Raw genomic sequence first — 22,113 nt, 5'->3', positions numbered from 1 at the left:
TCCGTCCGTCCGTCCGTCCGTTAACAATTTCTCGTTATCGCATCTCCTCAGAAACTACTGGGGGGATTTTGACCAAACTTTGTCAGAATGATGTATTGGTACCCTAGTTGTGTCCCCCTGAAAATCAGACTGGTTCAACAATTTATGAGTGAGTTATGGCCCTTTGTTTATTTCTATATTTTACATAGATTTATATAGGGAAAAACTTTGAAAACCTTCTTATCCAAAACCACAGAGCCTAGGGCTTTGATATTTGGTTTGAAGCATCATCTTGTGGTCCTCTACCAAGATGTTACAAATTATTTCTCTGGGGTCAAATATGGCCCCGCCCTGGGGGTCACATAGTTTATAATGACTTATATAGGGAAAAATTTTGAATAACCCCTTGTCCAAAACCACAGGGCCTAGGGCTTTGATATTTTGTATGTGACATCATCTAGTGGTCTTCAACTAAGATTATTCATATTATACCCCTAGGGTCAAATATGGCCCCGCCCTGGGGGTCATATGATTTACATAGACTTATATAAGGAAAAACTTTGAAAATCTTCTTGTCCAAACCACAAAGCCTAAGGCTTTGATACTTGTAATGTAGCATCAGCTAGTGGTTCTCTACCAAGTTTGTTCAAATTATCGCCCTAGGGTCAAAAATGGCCCCGCCCCAGGAGTCACATGGTTCATATAGACTTATATAGGGAAAAGCTTTTAAAATGTTCTTGTCAATAACTACAACATTCAAATTTGGACCACATGTATATTTTTGAGTGGCAAGATGAACCTTGACATGACTTGACCTTGATTTTGACCTAGTGACCTACTTTCACATTTCTCAAGCTACAGCCTTCAAATTTGGACCACATGCATAATTTTGTGCACTGGAAAAAACTTTGACCTTGATTTTGACCTAGTGACCTACTTCACATTTTTGAAGGTACAGGCTTCAAATTTGGACCATATGCATAGTTCCTTGTTCAAAATGAAATTTGACATTGATTTTGACCTAGTGACCTACTTTAACATTTCTCAAGCTACAGCCTTCAAATTTGGACCACATGCATAGTTTTGTGTACCGAAAAAAACCTTGACCTTCACATTGACCTAGTGACCTACTTTCACATTTTTAAGGTACAGGCTTCAAATTTGGACCACATGCATAGTTTTGTATTCCGAAATAAAATTTGACATTGATTTTGACCTAGTGACCTACTTTTACATTTCTCAAGCTACAGCCTTCAAATTTGGACCACTTGCATAGTTTTGTGTACCGAAATGAACTTTGACCTTTACATTGACCTAGTGACCTACTTTCACATTTTTAAGGTACAGGCTTCAAATTTGGACCATATGCATAGTTTTGTATTCCGAAATAAAATTTGACCTTGATTTGACCTAGTGACCTACTTTTACATTTCTCAAGCTATAGCCTTCAAATTTGGACCACATGCATAGTTTTGTATACCGAAATGAACTTTGACCTTTACATTGACCTAGTGACCTACTTTCACATTTTTAAGGTACAGACTTCAAATTTGGACCACATGCATAGTTTTGTATTCCAAAATAGAATTTGACCTTGATTTTGACCTAGTGACCTACTTTTACATTTCTCAAGCTACAGCCTTCAAATTTGGACCACTTGCATAGTTTTGTGTACCGAAATGAACTTTGACCTTAAGATTGACCTAGTGACCTACTTTCACATTTCTGTAGCCATAGGCTTCAAATTTAGACCACATGCATAGGATTGTGTACCGAAACAAACTTTGACCTTGACATTGACCTAGTGACCTACTTTCACATTTCTCAAGCTACAGCTTTCAAATTTGGACCACATGCACAGTGTTGTGTACAGAAATGAAATTTGACCTTGAGGTAGTCAGTAAGTCTTGAAATTTGGAACACTCAAAAATGGCACATTGGTGGGCGCCAAGATCACTCTGTGATCTCTTGTTTTTTTTTTTTTGTTTTTTTTTTTTAAGATTATCTTCCCTTAGTTGTAACTATAAATAACTTATATTGTAACTTTTTTATAATTGACTGTAGGGAAAAAACAAAACCACTTTTCTGTGGTACAACATAGATGTTACTTTCAAATTTTAGGTGTATTTTAAGGTATCTCTACCTGGTAAGGAGTTTTTTTGTGGACTTACAATGATTACTAAACAACCACAAAATTAAAATTCCATTTGCAAATACAGGTGCTAGAGTAAAGAAATTTGCTGTGACGGGCGTATATTGTGACATTCTGGCACTCTTGTTTATTATTGGCCGTAGGGAAAAACCGAGACCACTTTTCTGTGGTACAACATGGATGGTACCTCCAATTTTTAGGTGTATTTTGACATATCTGTACCTTGTAAGAATTTTTTTTCCTTTTTGGTTTAATTTCTTCCCATTGTTGTTCCTGTCCTTTGGACTTAGATATTTTTTTCTGAGGACCTTCTTGTCCTCAAGTGCAATGATAACAGGTGAGCGATATAGGGCCATCATGGCCCTCTTGTATCTTAGAATTTTTTGGTTAAAGATTTTGATAAAGTCAAATATCTCTGTTACTATCAAAGCTTTTGACTTGAAACTTAAAATAGTTATTTACTATCAAAGTCTACACCAGGAGAAACAGTCCCCATAACTCTGATTTGAATTTTGACAGTTATGCCCCTTTTTAACTTAAATTAAATTACTATGAAAACTACTTGCAACTGGCCGGTGTGCGCGACTTTCCTCGTTCTAAAAATAACAACCATTAAACGCCTAAGAATTTTTAAATATATACGGTCATGAAGGTCACACGTGATATATGCAGATTTCCCCTAAACAACAATTTGTGTAAACGATGGCTTGGAATTTATGGCCTTAAATAACAGGGAGTGTTAATCAAAATAGAAGGACCACCCAAAGAGTTAATTGCAGAGGAAGTCACCCATGATATGCCGACAATTGATCAGCAAAATATTAAATAATATTTTAATATTTAGCCCAAGTATTGTTCGGTTAGGAGCCACGAGGTCAGCAGTCTTTTTGTACTTTTTAGCTCACCTGTCACATAGTGACAATGTGAGCTTTTGTGATCACCCTTCGTCCGTCGTCAGTTTGTCCGTCCGTGCGTGCGTCCGTCAACAATTTCTTGTCTGCACGTTAGTGGTTTCAGTTATGATTTTATTTTAACCAAAGTTGCACACACCTTGTATCACCACAAGATCTTGCTTCCGTTGTTGAACTGGCCAGATTCCTTCTTGGGTTCAAGAGTTATGGCCCCTTAAAGGTCTAAAATCGGCTATTTTGGCTTTTGCAGCCATATAGAGACTTCATTTATGGTTTTATTTGATACAAACTTCCAAAATATCTTCAACAACAATAAATTTTGGATTCCATGACAAATCAGATCCAGTCGTAGGTTCCAGAGTTATTTTATTAGCTCACCTGTCACATAGTGACAAGGTGAGCTTTTGTGATCACCCTTCGTCCGTCGTCCGTCGTCTGTGCGTCCGTCCGTGCATGCGTGCGTGCATCAGCAATTACTTGTCTGCATGATAGTGGTTTCATTTATGATTTTATTTTAACCAAACTTGCACACAAATTGTATCACCATAAGATCTCGGTTCCTTTCTTGAACCAGCCAGATCTCATTATGAGTTCCAGAGTTATGGCCCCTGAAAGGGCCAAATTTAGCTATTTTGACCTTGTCTGCACAATAGCAGCTTTATTTATGATTTGATTTTTACCAAACTTGCACAAAACTTGTATCACCATAAGATCTTGGTTCCTTTCTTGAAACGGCCAGATTCCTTTATGGGTTCCAGAGTTATGGCCCCTGAAAGGGCCCAAATTAGCTATTTTGACCTTGTCTGCACAATAGCAGCTTCATTTATGATTTGATTTTTACCAAACTTGCACACAACTTGTATCACCATAAGATCTTGGTTCCTTTTTTAAACTGGCCAGATTCTTTTATGGGTTCCAGAGTTATGGCCCCTGAAAGGGCCAGAATTAGCTATTTTGACCTTGTCTGCACAATAGCAGCTTCATTTATGATTTGAATTTAATCAATCTTGCACAAAACTTGTGTCACCATAAGATCTCAGTTCCTTTCTTGAACCGGCTAGATCCCATAATGGGTTCCAGAGTTACGGCCCCTGGAAGGGCCAAAATTAGCTATTTTGACCTTGTCTGCACAATAGCAGCTTCATTTATGATTTGATTTTAACCAAACTTCTTGCACAAAACTTGTATTGCCATAAGATCTTGGTTCCTTTCTTGAACTGGCCAGATCCCATCATGGGTTCCAGAGTTATGGCCCCTTAAAGGTCCCAAATTGGCTATTTTGGCTTTTGCAGCCATATAGAGACTTCATTTATGGTTTTATTTGATACAAACTTCCAAAATATCTTCAACAACAATAAATCTTAGATTCCATGACAAATCAGATCCAATTGTAGGTTCCAGAGTTATTTTATATCTAATTACCTCCCCTGATTGTAATCAAAATGGATTTATATCAGTAAGAACTTATAGGACTTATTTGAAATTTCATAATTGTCATTAATTGGACTGAGACAATCAGGGTAGATAACTGTTGACTGATTTTATGTCAGATTACCTCCCTTTATTTCAGATTAGAATTGATATATCTCCGTAACTAATGAAGATACTGATCTGAAATTTCATTTATGTCAACAGATTTATTTGGCAGAGCCTTCTTTTGTTCACTTACAATATTTTTTTTTTAATTACTTCCCTTTTACGTTACTATAAATAGCTTATTTTTAGGAACTTTTTTATTATTGGCTGTAGGGAAAGACCGAGACCACTTTTGGTACAACATGGATGGTACCTCTAATTTTTAGGTGCATTTTGACATACCTGTACCTTGTAAGAATTGTTTTTAGCTCACCTGCCACAAAGTGACAAGGTGAGCTTTTGTGATCGCGCGTCGTCCGTCGTCCGTCCGTGCGTCCGTAAACTTTTGCTTGTGACCACTCTAGAGGTCACATTTTTCATGGGATCTTTATGAAAGTTGGTCAGAATGTTCATCTTGATGATATCTAGGTCAAGTTCGAAACTGGGTCACGTGCCTTCAAAAACTAGGTCAGTAGATCTAAAAATAGAAAAACCTTGTGACCTCTCTAGAGGCCATATATTTCATAAGAACTTCATGAAAATTGGTCAGAATGTTCACCTTGATGATATCTAGGTCAAGTTCGAAACTGGGTCACGTGGGTTCAAAAACTAGGTCAGTAGGTCTAAAAATAGAAAAACCTTGTGACCTCTCTAGAGGCCATATTTTTCATGAGATCTTCATGAATATTGGTCAGAATGTTAACCTTGATGATATCTAGGTCAAGTTCGAAACTGGGTCACGTAGGGTCAAAAACTAGGTCATTAGGTCTAAAAATAGAAAAACATTGTGACCTCTCTAGAGGCCATATTTCTCAATGGATCTTCATGAAAATTGGTCAGAACGTTCACCTTGATGATATCTAAGTCAAGTTCGAAACTGGGTCACTTGGGGTTAAAAACTAGGTCAGTAGATCTAAAAATAGAAAAACCTTGTGACCTCTCTAGAGGCCATATTTTTCATGAGATCTTCATGAATATTGGTCAGAATGTTCACCTTGATGATATCTAGGTCAAGTTCGAAACTGGGTCATGTGGGGACAAAAACTAGGTCAGTAGATCTAAAAATAGAAAAACCTTGTGACCTCTGTAGAGGCCATATTTCTCAATGGATCTTCATGAAAATTGGTCAGAATGTTCACCTTGATGATACCTAGGTCAAGTTCGAAACTGGGTTACGTGCGGTCAAAAACTAGGTCAGTAGGTCGAAAAATAGGAAAACCTTGTGACCTCTCTAGAGGCGATATTTTTCAATGGATCTTCATGAAAATTGGTCAGAGTATTAACCTTGAAGATATCTAGGTCAAGTTCGAAACTGAGTCACGTGGGGTTAAAAACTAGGTCAGTAGATCTAAAAATAGAAAAACCTTGTGACCTCTCTAGAGGCCATATTTTTCAAGAGATCTTCATGAATATTGGTCAGAATGTTCACCTTGATGATATCTAAGTCAAGTTCGAAACTGGGTCACGTGGGGTCAAAAACTAGGTCAGTAGGTCTAAAAATAGAAAAAAACCTTGTGACCTCTCTAGAGGCCATATTTCTCAACGGATCTTCATGAAAATTGGTGAGAATGTTCAGCTTGATGATATCTAGGTCAGGTTCGTAACTGGGTCATGTGCGGTCAAAAACTAGGTCAGTAGGTTGAAAAATAGAAAAACCTTGTGACCTCTCTAGAGGCCATATTTTTCACGAGATCTTCATGAAAATTGGTGAGAATGTTCACCTTGATGATATCTAGGTCAAGTTTAAAAGTGGGTCACATGCCTTCAAAAACTAGGTCATTAGGTCAAATAATAGAAAAACCTTGTGACCTCTCTAGAGGCCATATTTTTCAATGGATCTTCATGAAAATTGGTCAGAATTTTTTATCTTGATGATATCTAGGTTACATATGCTCAAAAACTAGGTCACTATGTCAAATAAAAGAAATAACAACGTCATACTCAGTTCAACACTGGGTCATGTGGGGATAGGTGAGCGATTCAGGACCATCATGGTCCTCTTGTTTCTTTTTGGTTAAATTTCTTCCCTTTGTTGTTCCTGTCCTTTGGACTTAAATAGTTTTACTGAGGACCTTCTTGTCCTCAAGTGCAATGATAACAGGTGAGCGATATAGGGCCATCATGGCCCTCTTGTATCTTGATTACCTCCCCTAGTTGTAATCAAAATGGATTTATGTCAGTAAGTACTTATAGGACTTATTTGAAATTTCATTATTGTTATTAGTTGGACTGAGACAATCAGGGTAGATAACTATGGACTGATTTTATGTCAAATTACCTCCCTTTATTTCAAATTAAAATGGGTATATCTCCGTAACTAATGAAGATACTGATCTGAAATTTCATTTATGCCAGCATATTTATTTGGCAGATCCTTCTTTTGTTCACTTATAATATATTTTTTTAATTACTTCCCTTTTACATTACTATAAATAGCTTATTTTAAGTAACTTTTTAGCTCACCTGTCACATAGTTACAAGGTGAGCTTTTGTGATCACCCTTTGTCCGTCGTCCGTGGGTGCGTCCGTGCGTCCGTCTGTCAACAATTTTTTGTCTGCACGTTAGTGGTTTCATTTATGATTTTATTTTAACCAAACTTGCACACAACTTATATCACCATAAGATCTCGGTTCCTTTCTTGAACTGGCCAGATCCCATCATGGGTTCCAGAGTTATGGCCCCTGAAAGGGCCAAAATCAGCTATTTTACCTTGTCTGCACAATAGCAGCTTTATTTATGATTTGATTTTTACCAAACTGGCACACAACTTGTATCACCATAAGATCTTGGTTCCTTTCTTGAACTGGCGAGATTCCATTATGGGTTCAAGAGTTATGGCCCCTGAAAGGGCCAAAATTAGCTATTTTGACCTTGTCTGCACAATAGCAGCTTCATTTATGATTTGAATTTAATCAAACTTGCACAAAACTTGTATTGCCATAAGATCTTGGTTCCTTTCTTGAACCGGCCAGATCCCCTGATGGGTTCCAGAGTTATGGCCCCTGAAAGGGCCAAAATTAGCTATTTTGACCTTGTCTGCACAATAGCAACTTCATTTATGATTTGATTTTAACCAAACTTGCACACAACTTGTATCAGCACAAGATCTTGGTTCCTTTCTTAAACTGGCCAGATTCCATAATTGGTTTCAGAGTTATGGCCCCTTAAATTCCAAAATTGGCTATTGTGGCTTTTGCAGCCATATAGAGACTTCATTTATGATTTTATTTGATTCAAACTTCCAAAATATCTTCAACAACAATAAATCTTGGATTCCATGACAAATCAGATCCAATCGTAGTTTCCAGAGTTATTTTATATCTGATTATCTCCCCTGATTGTAGTCAAAATGGATTTATATCAGTAAGTACTTACAGGACTTATTTGAAATTTCATTATTGTCATTAGTTGGACTGAGCCAATGAGGGTAAATAACTATGGACTGATTTTATGTCAAATTACCTCCCTTTATTTCAAATTAAAATGGGTATATCTCCGTAACTAATGAAGATACTGATCTGAAATTTCATTTATGTCAACAGATTTATTTGGCAGATCCTTCTTTTGTTAACTTACAATAATTTTCTTTTGAATTACTTCCCTTTTACGTTACTAAAAATAGCCTATTTTTAGTAATTTTTAGCTCACCTGTCACAAAGTGACAAGGTGAGCTTTTGTGATCGCGCAGTTTCCGTCTTCCGTCATCCGTCCGTGCGTCAGTGCGTCCATCCGTCCGTAAACTTTTGCTTGTGACCACTCTAGAGGTCACATTTTTCATGGAATCTTTATGAAAGTTGGTCAGAATGTTCATCTTGATGATATCTAGGTCAAGTTTGAAACTGGGTCACGTGCCTTCAAAAACTAGGTCAGTAGATCTAAAAATAGAAAAACCCTGTGACCTCTCTAGAGGCCATATATTTGACAAGATCTTCATGAAAATTGGTCAGAATGTTCATCTTGATGATATCTAGATCAAGTTCGAAACTGGGTCACGTGCCTTTAAAAACTAGGTCAGTAGATCTAAAAATAGAAAAACCTTGTGACCTCTCTAGAGGCCATATATTTGACAAGATCTTCATGAAAATTGGTCAGAATGTTCATCTTGATGATATCTAGATCAAGTTCGAAACTGGGTCACGTGCCTTTAAAAACTAGGTCAGTAGGTCTAAAAATAGAAAAACCTTGTGACCTCTCTAGAGGCCATATATTTCACAAGATCTTCATGAAAATTTGTCAGAACGTTCACCTTGATGATATCTAGGTCAAATTTGCAACTGGGTCACGTGCCTTCAAAAACTAGGTCAGTAGGTCAAATAATAGAAAAACCTTGTGACCTCTTTAAAGGCCATATTTTTCATGGGATCTGTATGAAAGTTAGTCTGAATGTTCGTCTTGGTGATATCTAGGCCAAGTTCGAAACTGGGTCACGTGCGGTCAAAAACTAGGTCAGTAGGTCTAAAAATAGAAAAACGTTGTGACCTCTCTAGAGGCCATATATTTCATTCGATCTTCATGAAAATTGGTCAGAATGTTCACCTTGATGATATCTAGGTCAAGTTTGAAAGTGGGTCACGTGCCCTCAAAAACTAGGTCAGTAGGTCAAATAATAGAAAAACCTTGTGACCTCTCTAGAGGCCATATTTTTTATGGGATCTGTATGAAAGTTGGTCTGAATGTTCATCTTGATGATATCTAAGTCAAGTTCGAAAGTGGGTCACGTGCCTTCAAAAACTAGGTCAGTAGGTCAAATAATAGAAAAACCTTGTGACCTCTCTAAAGGCTATATTTTTCATGGGATCTGTATGAAAATTGGTCTGAATGTTGATCTTGATGATATCTAGGTCAAGTTCGAAACACGGTCATGTGCGGTCAAAAACTAGGTCAGTAGGTCTAAAAATAGAGAAACCTTGTGACCTCTCTAGAGGCCATACTTGTGAATGGATCTCCATAAAAATTGGTCAGAATGTTCACCTTGATGATATCTAGGTCAAATTTGAAACTGGTTCACGTGCCTTAAAAAACTAGGTCAGTAGGTCAAATAATAAAAAAAACCTTGTGACCTCTCTAGAAGCCATACTTTTCATGGGATCTGTATGAAAGTTGGTCTGAATGTTCATCTTGATGATATCTAGGTCAAGTTTGAAACTGGGTCAACTGCGGTCAAAAACTAGGTCAGTAGGTCTAAAATTATTAAAATCTTTTGACTTCTCTAGAGGCCATATTTTTCAATGGATCTTCATGAAAATTGATCTGAATGTTCACCTTGATGATATCTAGGTCAGTTTCAAAACTGGGTCACGTGGGGTCAAAAACTAGGCCAGTAGGTATAAGAATAGAAAAACCTTGTGACATCTCTAGAGGCCATATTTTTCATGAGATATTCATGAAAATTAGTGAGAATGTTCACCTTGATGATATCTAGGTAAAGTTCAAAACAGGGTCACGTACCTTCGAAAACTAGGTCAATAGGTCAAATAATAGAAAAACCTTGTGACCTCTCTAGAGACCATATTTTTCAATGGATCTTCATGAAAACTGGTCTGAATTTTTATCTTGATAATATCTAGGTCAAGTTCAAAACTGGGTCACATGAGCTCAAAAACTAGTTCACTATGTCAAATAATAGAAAAAACGACGTCATACTCAAAACTGGGTCATGTGGGAAGAGGTGAGCGATTCAGGACCATTATGGTCCTCTTGTTTTATTATTGGCCGTAGGGAAAAACCGAGACCACTTTCCTGTGGTACAACATGGATGGTACCTCCAATTTTTAGGTGTATTTTAACATATCTGTACCTTGTAAGAATTTTGTTTTTCTTTTTGGTTAAATTTCTTTCCTTTGTTGTTCCTGTCCTTTGGACTTAGATATTCTTTCTGAGGACCTTCTTGTCCTCAAGTGCAATGATAACAGGTGAGCGATATAGGGCCATCATGGCCCTCTTGTTTATTATTGGCCATAGGGAAAAACCGCGACCACTTTTCTGTGGTACAACATGGATGGTACCTCCAATGTTTAGGTGTTTTTTGACATATCTATACCTTGTAAGAATTTTTTTCTTCTTTTTGGTTAAATTTCTTCCCTTTGTTGTTCCTGTCCTTTGGATTTAGATATTTTTTCTAAGGACCTTCTTGTCCTCAAGTGCAATGATAACAGGTGAGCGATATAGGGCCATCATGGCCCTCTTGTTTGACTTAGTAGTTTTTGGTTAAGGTTTTTGTATGTAAGCTGGTATCTCAGTACCCACTATATAATGGGAATCGATTGAAACTTCATACACTTGTCCACTGTCATGAGCTGATAAGCACTGTGCAGATTCCATAACCCTGGTTCAAATTTGTACAAAATATGCCCCATTTTTGACTTTTGTATTCATTCAATTGACAAGGCTGTTGAATAGTCGAGCGTTGCTGTCCTCCGACAGCTCTTGTTTACTATTCTTATCATGTTGAATTTGAAATACGATTATGTCTGAAAGTTACAAGAAATATAGCATACAATATGGAAATACACATTACTAAATTCTGTTTTAAAGTAGTACATAGAACAAGTTTAAGCATAGCAAAAGTTCCTTCTAGGGCACATCTATATAAATATATAATGATCATCTTGTAAATTTTGGTTGTAATTTCTTCTTTAAATATTGGTCATCAGTGTGTGGAACACTAGGATTGGACGCAATGACAAGACCATTCTACCTTATTGGCATTCCATAACCCCCGTTTAAGCGCCCCGGGGGCGTTACATTTGCACCAAGAGGGCGTTTATATCTGCACCAAAATAAAAAAAAAATAAAAAACTAAAATTTTTAAAAAAGATTATTTTGTTTTCTACTGCCTGAAAAAAAAATGTCAAGTCCGCTATTTCCACAGTAATTACGCTAAAATAAGTTGTTAAATCCAACAACAAAGAAAATCTGTTACCACTTTGAGCTGAGTAAATACGGCAATTAAGAAACACTGGCTGTACACGTTGACCCAATTTAAACTCGTAATGTCCACGTATTATTGGAAAATCGTACACGCGTGTAGATTTTTAGAGAAGTTTATAGAGATGATATAGCGGACAATTAAAAGTGAATAGTGGATATTTTACGGAACTTTGTGTTTTTTTTTCTAACATGTAAAATGGATATTATACGCAAGTGTTTGGTTTTAAATCAGTTACTTTTTGAAAAATGTTCATCCCTTCAATAGCTGGTGATGGGATCCTAATTTACTAGTGATTTGGCCCGCCGTGATTTGATGCGCTAACAGTCTTCGACCTCGCACACAACAAATTTAGCGGTCATTAATCAAGTAATTCATGGCTGTAATTTAGTAGTATCTGTCCTAAACATCCGGGCATTCGATTCATGAATTTGATGTGCACAATGAGAGGGTCGCAATGGGGTTTGTTTTCACGTTATTAAACATGCATTCGAAGGTAACGAAGTATGTTAACCTTTGTGACAAATGAGATGTTTGGCCTGTTTCAACAACTCCACTTTTCCATCCCCGGGTTTAGTAATGTGTAATCTGCAGAGCGTGTGAGCTTTTGTGATCACCCTGTGTCCGTCATCTGTAGTCAACAATTTGACTGTTAACACTCTAGGGGTCACAATTTTGGCCCAATGTTAATGAAACTTGGTTGGAATGTTACCCTAAATAAAATCTTGGATGAGTTTCATATTGGATAATCTTGGGTGAAAAACTAGGTCACCAGGTCAAATCAAAGGAAAAGCTTGTTAACATTCTAGAGGCCACATTTATGACTGTATCTTCGTGAAACTTGGTCAGGATGTTTGTTTTAATGATCTTTAGGTCAAGTTCGAATCAAGGTCATTCTTTGGTATCTACCAAACTTATATAGAATTTGTTTTACAATGATACCTAGGGCAAGTTCAGTAAGCAGTTAGTTTGGTCCAGTGTCTTTACAGTTACAACTTTTGAATTATTGAAAATTACCAAAGTTTAAATTATATGATATAATTTATTTCTACTTCTTTCACATATGTTTACTGCTGAAGGGAATTAAAGAAAACTTGAATAATGATAAGATAATGGATGGCTGAGAAGGGAAGAACATTTAGCTCTGCAAACAGATGGATACAAACCACCTTTACTGATACCTCTCTGCAAACAGATGGGTACGAATCACCTTTAATGATACCTCTAGTTGCAAACAGAAGGGTACGAATCACCTTTACTGATACCTGTCTGCAAACAGATGGGTACGAATCACCTTTACTGATACCTGTCTGCAAACAGATGGGTACGAATCACCTTTACTGATACCTCTATTAATTATACATTTTTATATTTCAGTTTCCTATTCGCAGGATTTTATGGAGAGTATGAGACAACTGAAAGATGTAAGTATAAACTCTATATACATATGTTTGCCACAAACAACTTAATATATCTCTATAGCAATTCCTTTCTTGTTTGCATATTATTAAGTTTATTTATTGTTGCCAGCATTAATCAATATGGGCTACACCTCAGTAAATTTAGTGGCAACATTGTGCAAGATACAGAAGACACTCGATTCCATACGCTTCCATGGTTCTTACTGTTGTGTGTGTAAAGCACCCATTATGCTCATACACCCAGGATGTATTATGGGATGGTGCATGTGTGCATCTATCCATCTGTTTATCCAACATAATTCGTGTCCAGAGTATAACTTTTAACCATTAAAGGTATTGACTTTAAACTTGGCATATAGGAAGATGCGATGAGATGATGTGCAGAGCGCCTGAACCAGCTCTGCACATGTAGGTCAAATTGAACTAAAAGGTCAAAATTGTCCATCATATTTTGTGTCCGAAGCATAACTAAATAACCATGCAAGGTATTGACTTCAAACTTGGCTTGTAGCTGTAGGTAAGTGGCAAAGAGAAGATGTGCAGAGCACTTGAACCGGGTCTGTAGGTCAAAGTTCAAGGTCACAGATTGAGCTCAAAGGTCAAATCTCTCCATCATATTTTATGTCTGGAGCGTAACTTAGTAACCATTCAAGGTATTGACTTCAAACCTAGGATGTAGGTAGCGACCACAGACCAAATGTTTTTTTGTTCCAGATATACGTGTGATACATCATTTTAAAGTCTATGAGAAGACTAGTACAAAACTGGAAAAAAAAAATGAAAATCAGACAAGGCTAGCAAAAGTTATGCCCCTTTGAAAATTTAGATAACTCTGTTTTTTCTGCCATTTTCAGAAATTCGACCACAACCAAGACTTTCTGGATAGTTTTTGATAAAACATGCGAGTGTGATACATATGGTTAAGCACTTGATGAGATCATTTAATAATTACAAAAAAATTGACAGAATATTAGTCAGTTATGGCTCTTTCAATCTTTAAGGATTTGGTTTAATTTCTGCAGACTTCAGTTAAAATACAGTATGCTTACTCTGTTAAATGGTACAGAAGTTTTCATAAAGACATTAGTGTTATGCATCATTGGAAAAGTCTTGCAGTAAAAAGGTGCACAGTTTATGACGGCTTGATGACTATGTGCAGAGTCACAAAGCTTTGAAATTAAACAAAATAGGCTCACAAATGCCTGTCTTTTTCCATACTCAAGATGTTGAAGCAGTTGTCGCTGAACATTTTATTTATTTTTAGCTCACCTGTCACAAAGTGACAAGGTGAGCTTTTGTGATCGCGCGGTGTCCGTCGTCAGTCAGTGCGTCCGTGGGTCCATAAACTTTTGCTTGTGACCACTCTAGAGGTCACATTTTTCATAGGATCTTTATGAAAGTTGGTCAGAATGTTCATCTTGATGATATCTAGGTCAAGTTCGAAACTGGGTCACGTGCCATCAAAAACTAGTCAGTAGGGTCAAAATAGAAAAACCTTGTGACCTCTCTAGAGGCATATATTTCACAAGATCTTCAGAAAATTGGTCAGAATGTTCACTTGATGATATCTAGGTAAGTTCGAAACTGGTCACGTGCATCAAAAACTAGGTCAGTAGTCTAAATAGAAAAACGTTGTGACCTCTCTAGAGGCCATATATTTCACAAGATCTTCATGAAAATTGGTCAGAACGTTCACCTTGATGATATCTAGGTCAAGTTCGAAACTGGGTCACGTGCCCTCAAAAACTAGGTCAGTAGGTGAAATAATAGAAAAACCTTGTGACCTCTCTAAAGGCCATATTTTTCATGGGATCTGTATGAAAGTTGGTCTGAATGTTCATCTTGATGATATCTAGGTCAAGTTCGAAACTGGGTCACGTGCGGTCCAAAACTAGGTCAGTAGGTATAAAGATAGAAAAACCTTGTGACCTTTCTAGAGGCCACATATTTGATGTGTTCTTCATGAAAATTGGTCAGAATGTTCACCTTGATGATATCTAGATCAGGCTCGAAAGTGGGTCACATGCCTTCAAAAACTAGGTCAGTAGGTCAAATAAAAAAGAAAAACCTTATGACCTCTCTAGAGGCCATATTTTTCATGGGATCTGTATGAAAGTTGGTCTGAATGTTCATCTTGATGATATCAAGGTCAGGCTCGAAAGTGGGTCACGTGCCGTCAAAAACTAGGTCAGTAGGTCAAATAATAGAAAAACCTTGTGACCTCTCTAAAGGCCATATTTTTCATGGGATCTGTATGAAAGTTGTTCTGAATGTTCATCTTGATGATATCTAGGTCAAGTTCTAAACAGGGTCATGTGCGGTCAAAAACTAGGTCAGTAGGTCTAAAAGTAGAAAAACCTTGTGACCTCTCTAGAGGCCATACTTTTGAATTGATCTCAATAAAAATTGGTCAGAATGTTAACCTTGATGATATCTAGGTCAAGTTTGAAACTGGGTCACGTGCCGTTAAAAACTAGGTCAGTAGGTCAAATAATGAATAAACCTTGTGACCTCTCTAGAGGCCATACTTTTCATGGGATCTGTATGAAAGTTGGTCTGAATGTTCATCTTGATGATATCTAGGTCAAGTTTGAAACCGGGTCAACTGCGGTCCAAAACTAGGTCAGTAGGTCTAAAATTATTAAAATCTTTTGACCTCTCTAGAGGCCATATTTTTCAATGGATCTTCATGAAAATTGATCTGAATGTTCACCTTGATGATATCTAGGTAGTTCGAAACTGGGTCACGTGCGGCCAAAAACTAGGCCAGTAGGTATAAAAATAGAAAAACCTTGTGACCTCTCTAGAGGCCGGGGCCTCCGTGGCCGAGTGGTTAGAGTCGTTGACTTCAAACCATTTGCCCCTCATCGATGTGGGTTCGAAGCCTCATTTGGGGTGAGAATTCTTCACGTGAGGAAGCCATCCAGCTGGCTTACGGAAGGTCGGTGGTTCTACCCAGGTGCCCGCTCGTGATGAAATAGTGCACGGAGGGGCACCTGGGGTCTTCCTCCACCATTAAAGCTGGAAAGTCGCCATATGACCTAAAATTGTGTCGGTGCAACGTTAAACCCAACGAAATAGATAAAATCTCTAGAGGCCATATTTTTCATGAGATCTTCATGAAAATTAGTGAGACTGTTCACCTTGATGATATCTAGGTCAAGTTCAAAACAGGGTCACGTACCTTCGAAAACTAGGTCAATTGGTCAAATAATAGAAAAACCTTGTGACCTCTCTAGAGACCATATTTTTCAATGGATCTTCATGAAAATTGGTCAGAATTTTTATCTTGATAATATGCAGGTCAAGTTCAAAAATGGGTCACATGAGCTCAAAAACTAGGTCACTATGTCAAATAATAGAAAAAACGACATCATACTCAAAACTGGGTCATGTGGGAAGAGGTGAGCGATTCAGGACCATCATGGTCCTCTTGTTTTATCAGCTCACCTGTCACGTAGTGACAGGGTGAGCTTTTGTGGTCATCCGTCCGTCGTCCGTCCACAATTTCCTTGTGAACACAATAGAGACCACATTTTGTATTTGATTTTAATCAAACTTGCACACAACTTGAATTGGCATAATATCTCGGTTCCTTTCAAAAACTGGCCAGATCCCATCATGGGTTCCAGAGTTATGGCCCCTTAAAGGGCCAGAATTTGCCATTTTTGGCTTGTGAACACGATACAGACCACATTTTGCATTCCACTTTAATCAAACTTGCACACAACTGGTATTGGCATAATATCTCAGTTCCTTTCGAAAACTGGCCAGATCCCACCATGGGTTCCAGTGTTATGGCCCCTTAAAGAGCCAAATCGGCGATATATGACCATTTTGTGTTGATTCGCAGTAAAACCCAACTCACTCACTCACTTAAAGGGCCAAAATATGCTATTTTTGGCTTGTGAACACAATAGAGACCACATTTTGCAATCAACTTTAATCAAACTTACACACAACTTGTATTGGCATAATATCTCGGTTCCTTTTGAAAAGTGGCCAGATCCCATCATGGGTTGCAGAGTTATGGCCCCTTAAAGGGTCAAAATTTGCTATTTTGGCTTTTGCAGCCATATAGAGACTTCATTTATGGTTTGATTTGATACAAACTTGCAAAATATCTTCAACAACAATAAATCTTGGATTCCATGATGAATTTATCAGATCCAATCATAGGTGCCGGAGTTGTGGCCCCTAATTGACCCCTAAAAGAGCCAAAATTTGGTAATTTTTACCTTGTGAACACGATAGAAGTGACATTTTATATTTGATTTTAACCACACTTACACACAACTTAAGTTACAGTAAGATCCTTTCAAAAACCAGCTAGATTCCATCATGGGTTCTAGAGTTACAGCCCCTAAAAGGGGCAAAATTTTCTATTTTGGCATTTCAGCCATATAGAGGTTTCATTTATGCTTTGATTTGATAAAACTTGCACAGAATGGTTATCTTGATGATCTCTAGGCCTTGATCGAAACTGGGTCATGTTGGGTCAAAAACTAGGTCATCAGGTCAGATCAAAGGCAAAAGCTTGTTAACAACTTAGAGGCCCCATTTATGACACTATCTTCATGAAACTTGGTCAGTATGTTTATCTTGATGATTTCTAGGCCAAGTTTGAAACTGGGTCATATGGGGTCAGAAACTATGTCATCGGGACAAATCAAAGGAAAAGCTTGTTAACACTCTTTAGGCCACATTTATGACCCTATCTTCATGAAACTTGGTCAGAATGTTTATCTTGATGATTCCTAGGCCAAGTATGGGGTCAAAAACTAGGTCACCCAGTCAGATCAAAGGAAAAGCAGGTTAACACTATTGTTCCTTTGATGTGCATGAAACTTGGTCAGAATGTTTGTCTCCATGAAATATGTTATGATTTTTTATCTGGGTCATGTGGGGTCAAAAACTAGGTCACCAGGTCAAATCAAAGAATAAGTTTGTTTACACCCTAGAGGGCACATTTTTTACTCTAGCTTCATAAATTTTGATCAGAATGTTTGTTGTCATGAAGTCTTGGACAATTTCAAATCTGGGTCACGTGGGGTCAAAAACTAGGTCACTAGGTCAAATCATAGGAAAAGCTTGTATACACTCTAGAGGCCATTTTTTTGTTCCAATCTTCCCGAAACTTTGTCAGAATGTTTGTTTTCATGCAGTTTTGGACAAGCTCAAATCTGGGTCATGTTGGATAAAAAACTAGGTCACTAGGTCAAATCAAGAGAAAATGCTTGTTTACACTCAAGAGGCCATGTTTTCTGGTCCAATCTTAATGAAAATTGGTAAGAATATTTCTCTCCATGAAATCACTAGGTAAAACATGTTTACACTGTCATGGTGTGTTACACAGGTGAGCGACCTAGGGCCATCTTGGCCCTCTTGTTTTATTTTATTTTATTATGTCTCCCACCACACAGTGGTGTGGGAGACATATTGATTTACTCCAGTCTGTGTGTGTGTCTGTCTGTCTGTGTGTCTGTCACAAAGCTTGTCCGCACTCTTAAGTCGAACATTTCTCATCCGATTTTCACCAAACTTGAACAAAATGTGTTTGACCATGAGACCTCGGCCAAGTTCGATAACAAGCCAAATCGGTCCAGGCGTCTTGGAGTTATGGCCCTTGAATTACCAAAAATCAGCCTTTTTACTCTTGTCCGCACTCTAATTCAAACATTTCTCATCCAATGAACTTGAACAAAATGTGTTTGACCATGAGATCTCAGCCAAGTTTGATAACTAGCCAAATCGGTCCAGGCATTTTGGAGTTACAGCCCTTGAATTACTGAAAAATCTGCCTTTTTAGCTCACCTGTCACATAGTGACAAGGTGAGCTTTTGTGATCACCTTTCGTCCGTCATCAGTCCGTCCGTCCCTCCGTCTGTGCGTCAACAATTTCTTGTCTGCACGATAGTGGTTTCATTTATGATTTTATTTTAACCAAACTTGCACACAACTTGTATCACCATAAGATCTCGGTTCTTTTCTTGAACTGGCCAGATCCCATTATGGGTTCCAGAGTTATGGCCCCTGAAAGAGCCAAAATTAGCTATTTTGACCTTGTCTGCACAATAGCAGCTTTATTTATAACTTGATTTTTACCAAGCTGGCACACAACTTGTATCACCATAAGATCTTGGTTCCTTTCTTGTACTGGCCAGATTCCAGTATGGGTTCCAGAGTTATGGCCCCTGAAAGGACCAGACTTAGCTATTTTGACCTTGTCTGCACAAAAGCAGCTTCATTTATGATTTGATTTTAACCAAACTTGCACACAACTTATATCACCATAAGATCTTGGTTCCTTTCTTCAACTGGCGAAATTCCTTGATGGGTTCCAGAGTTATGGCTCCTGAAAGGGTCAGAATTAGCTATTTTGACCTTGTCTGCACAATAGCAGCTTCATTTATGATTTGAATTTAATCAAACTTGCACAAAACTTGTGTCACCATAAGATCTCGGTTCTTTTTTTAAACTGGCCAGATCCCTTAATGGGTTCCAGAGATATGGCCCCTGAAAGGGCCAAAATTAGCTATTTTGACCTTGTTTGCACAATTGCAGCTTCATTTATGATTTGATTTTAAACAAACTTGCACACAACTTGTATTACCACAAGATCTTGGTTCCTTTCTTGAACTGGCCAGATTTCATTATGGGTTCCAGAGTTATGGCCCCTTAAAGGTCCAAAATTGGCTATTTTGGCTTTTGCAGCCATATAGATACTTCATTCATGGTTTTATTTGATACAAACTTCCAAAATATCTTCCAACAACAATAAATCTTGGATTCCATGACAAATCAGATCCATTCGTAGGTTCCAGAGTTATTTTATACCTGATTACCTCCCCTGATTGTAATCAAAATGGATTTGTATCAATAAGTACTTATAGGACTTATTTGAAATTTCATTATTGTCATTAGTTGGACTGAGCCAATCAGGGTAGATAAATATGGACTGATTTTATGTCAAGTTACCTCCCTTTATTGTACCCCCCGACAACAAAGTTGTAAGGGGGGGTATACTGGTTTCAGGTTGTCTGTCCGTCTGTCCGTAGAAGCAATCTTGTGCGCTCCATATCTCCTTATCCTCTTGACAGAATTTAATGAAACTTCACACAAGTGATCAGTACCAACAGTAGTTGTGCATGGGGCATGTTAGGTTCTTTTAGAGAAAAAATTTGCAGAGTTATGGGACTTTGTTTTTTTGTTACTATACTATATACATAGACACAATCTTGTGCGCACCATCTCTGCTCATCCCCTTGACACAATTTAATGAAACTTCACACAAGTGATCAGTACCAACAGTAGTTGTGCATGGGGCATGTTAGGTTCTTTTAGAAAAAAAATTTGCAGAGTTATGGGACTTTGTTTTTTTGTTACTATACTATATACATAGACACAATCTTGTGCGCACCATCTCTCCTGATCCCCTTGACACAATTTAATGAAACTTCACACAAGTGATCAGTAACAACAGTAGTTGTGCATGGGGCATGTTAGGTTCTTTCAGAAAAAAAAAATTGCAGAGTTATGGGACTTTGTTTTTTTGTTACTATACTATATACATAGACACAATCTTGTGTGCACCATCTCTCCTCATCCCCTTGACACAATTTAATGAAACTTCACACAAGTGATCAGTATCAACAGTAGTTGTGCATGGGGCATGTTAGGTTCTTTCAGCGACAAAAATTGCAGAGTTATGGGACTTTGTTTCTTGTTAACATACTATGTACATACAGTCTGCATATGCAGTCTTGTGCATGCCTAATCTACCAAACCCTTACACACAATTTAATGAAACTTCGCACCAAGTGATCAGTACCAACCCTAGTTGTGCATGGTGCATGTTACATTCTTTTAGATAAATATTCTGCATAGTTATGGGACTTTGTTTTTTGTTACTTTACTGTATACATACAGTCTATATACATACTGTCCACGTAATTATGCAATCTTCTGTGCATCAAATTGCAATGTACTGTGTCAGTGCATGCGGGGGGTACATTCATCACCTTTAGTGATAGCTCTAGTTTCAAATTAAAATGGGTATATCTCCGTAACTAATGAAGATACTGATTTGAAATTTCATTTATGTCAACAGATTTATTTGGCAGATCCTTCTTTTGTTCACTTACAATAATTTTTTTTTAATTACTTCCCTTTTACGTTACTATAAATAGCTTATTTTTAGTAACTTTTTTATTATTGGCCATAGGGAAAAACGGAGACCACTTTTCAGTGGTACAACATGGATGGTACCTCAAATATTTAGGTATATTTTGACATATCTGTACCTTGTAAGAATTTTTTTTTTCTTTTTGGTTAAATTTCTCCCCTTTATTGTTCCTGTTCTTTGGACTTAGATATTTTTTCTGAGAACCTTCTTGTCCTCAAGTGCAATGATGAGCGATATAGGTGAGCGATATAGGGCCATCATGGCCCTCTTGTTACACTTGTACGCTCTCTAAGTCGAACATTTCTCATCGGAACTTCACCAAACTTGAACAAAATGTGTTTGGCCATAAGACCTTAGCCAATTTCGATAACTAGCCAAATCCGCCCAGGCTTTTTTGATTGATGGCCCTTGAATTACTGATTGGATCCACTCGTCGAGACCATCTAATTGGATCCACTAATCTAAGCCATCTAGAGACACTAGACATTTTTCATAGGGGCAGTTGTGGGAGACATGCGCTTTTCTCAGAAGCATCTCTAGTTTATTTATTTATTTTATTTTTTTATTAGCTCACTGAGCTTTTGTGATCGCATTTTGTCCGTCATCCGTCTGTTCACAATTTCTTGTGAACAAGATAGAGACCACATTTTGCAATCAACTTTAATCAAACTTGCCCACAACTTGTATTGGCATAATATCTCATTTCCTTTCGAAAACTGGCCAGATCCCTTCATGGGTTCCAGGAGTTATGGCCCATTAAAGGGCCAAAATTTGCTATTATGGCTTGTGAACACGATAAAGAGACCACATTTTGCAATGGATTTTAATCAGACTTGCACACAACTTGTATTGGCATAATATCTCAGTTCCTTTCAAAAACTAGCCAGATTCCATCATGGGTTCCAGAGTTATGGCCCCTTAAAGTGCAAAATTTGCTATTACGGCTTTTGCAGTAATATAG

At 37.6% G+C, this 22,113-nt stretch overlaps 1 protein-coding gene across 1 annotated transcript in view; it reads left to right on the top strand.

Moving 5' to 3' along the window:
* Positions 1-22,113, top strand: part of LOC123538529 (uncharacterized) — a 194,074-nt gene that overhangs the window by 121,585 nt on the left and 50,376 nt on the right. The window contains exon 6 of the mRNA XM_045322688.2: positions 12,924-12,970. Coding sequence (XP_045178623.2) covers positions 12,924-12,970 — 47 coding nt within the window. The remainder of the gene's footprint in view (positions 1-12,923; positions 12,971-22,113) is intronic.

This window comes from Mercenaria mercenaria, chromosome 18 (assembly GCF_021730395.1).
Source record: "Mercenaria mercenaria strain notata chromosome 18, MADL_Memer_1, whole genome shotgun sequence".
NCBI classification, from domain to species: domain Eukaryota; kingdom Metazoa; phylum Mollusca; class Bivalvia; order Venerida; family Veneridae; genus Mercenaria; species Mercenaria mercenaria.
Note: the sequence above shows the minus strand (reverse complement) of the source record. Positions and strands in the feature narration are given on the sequence as shown.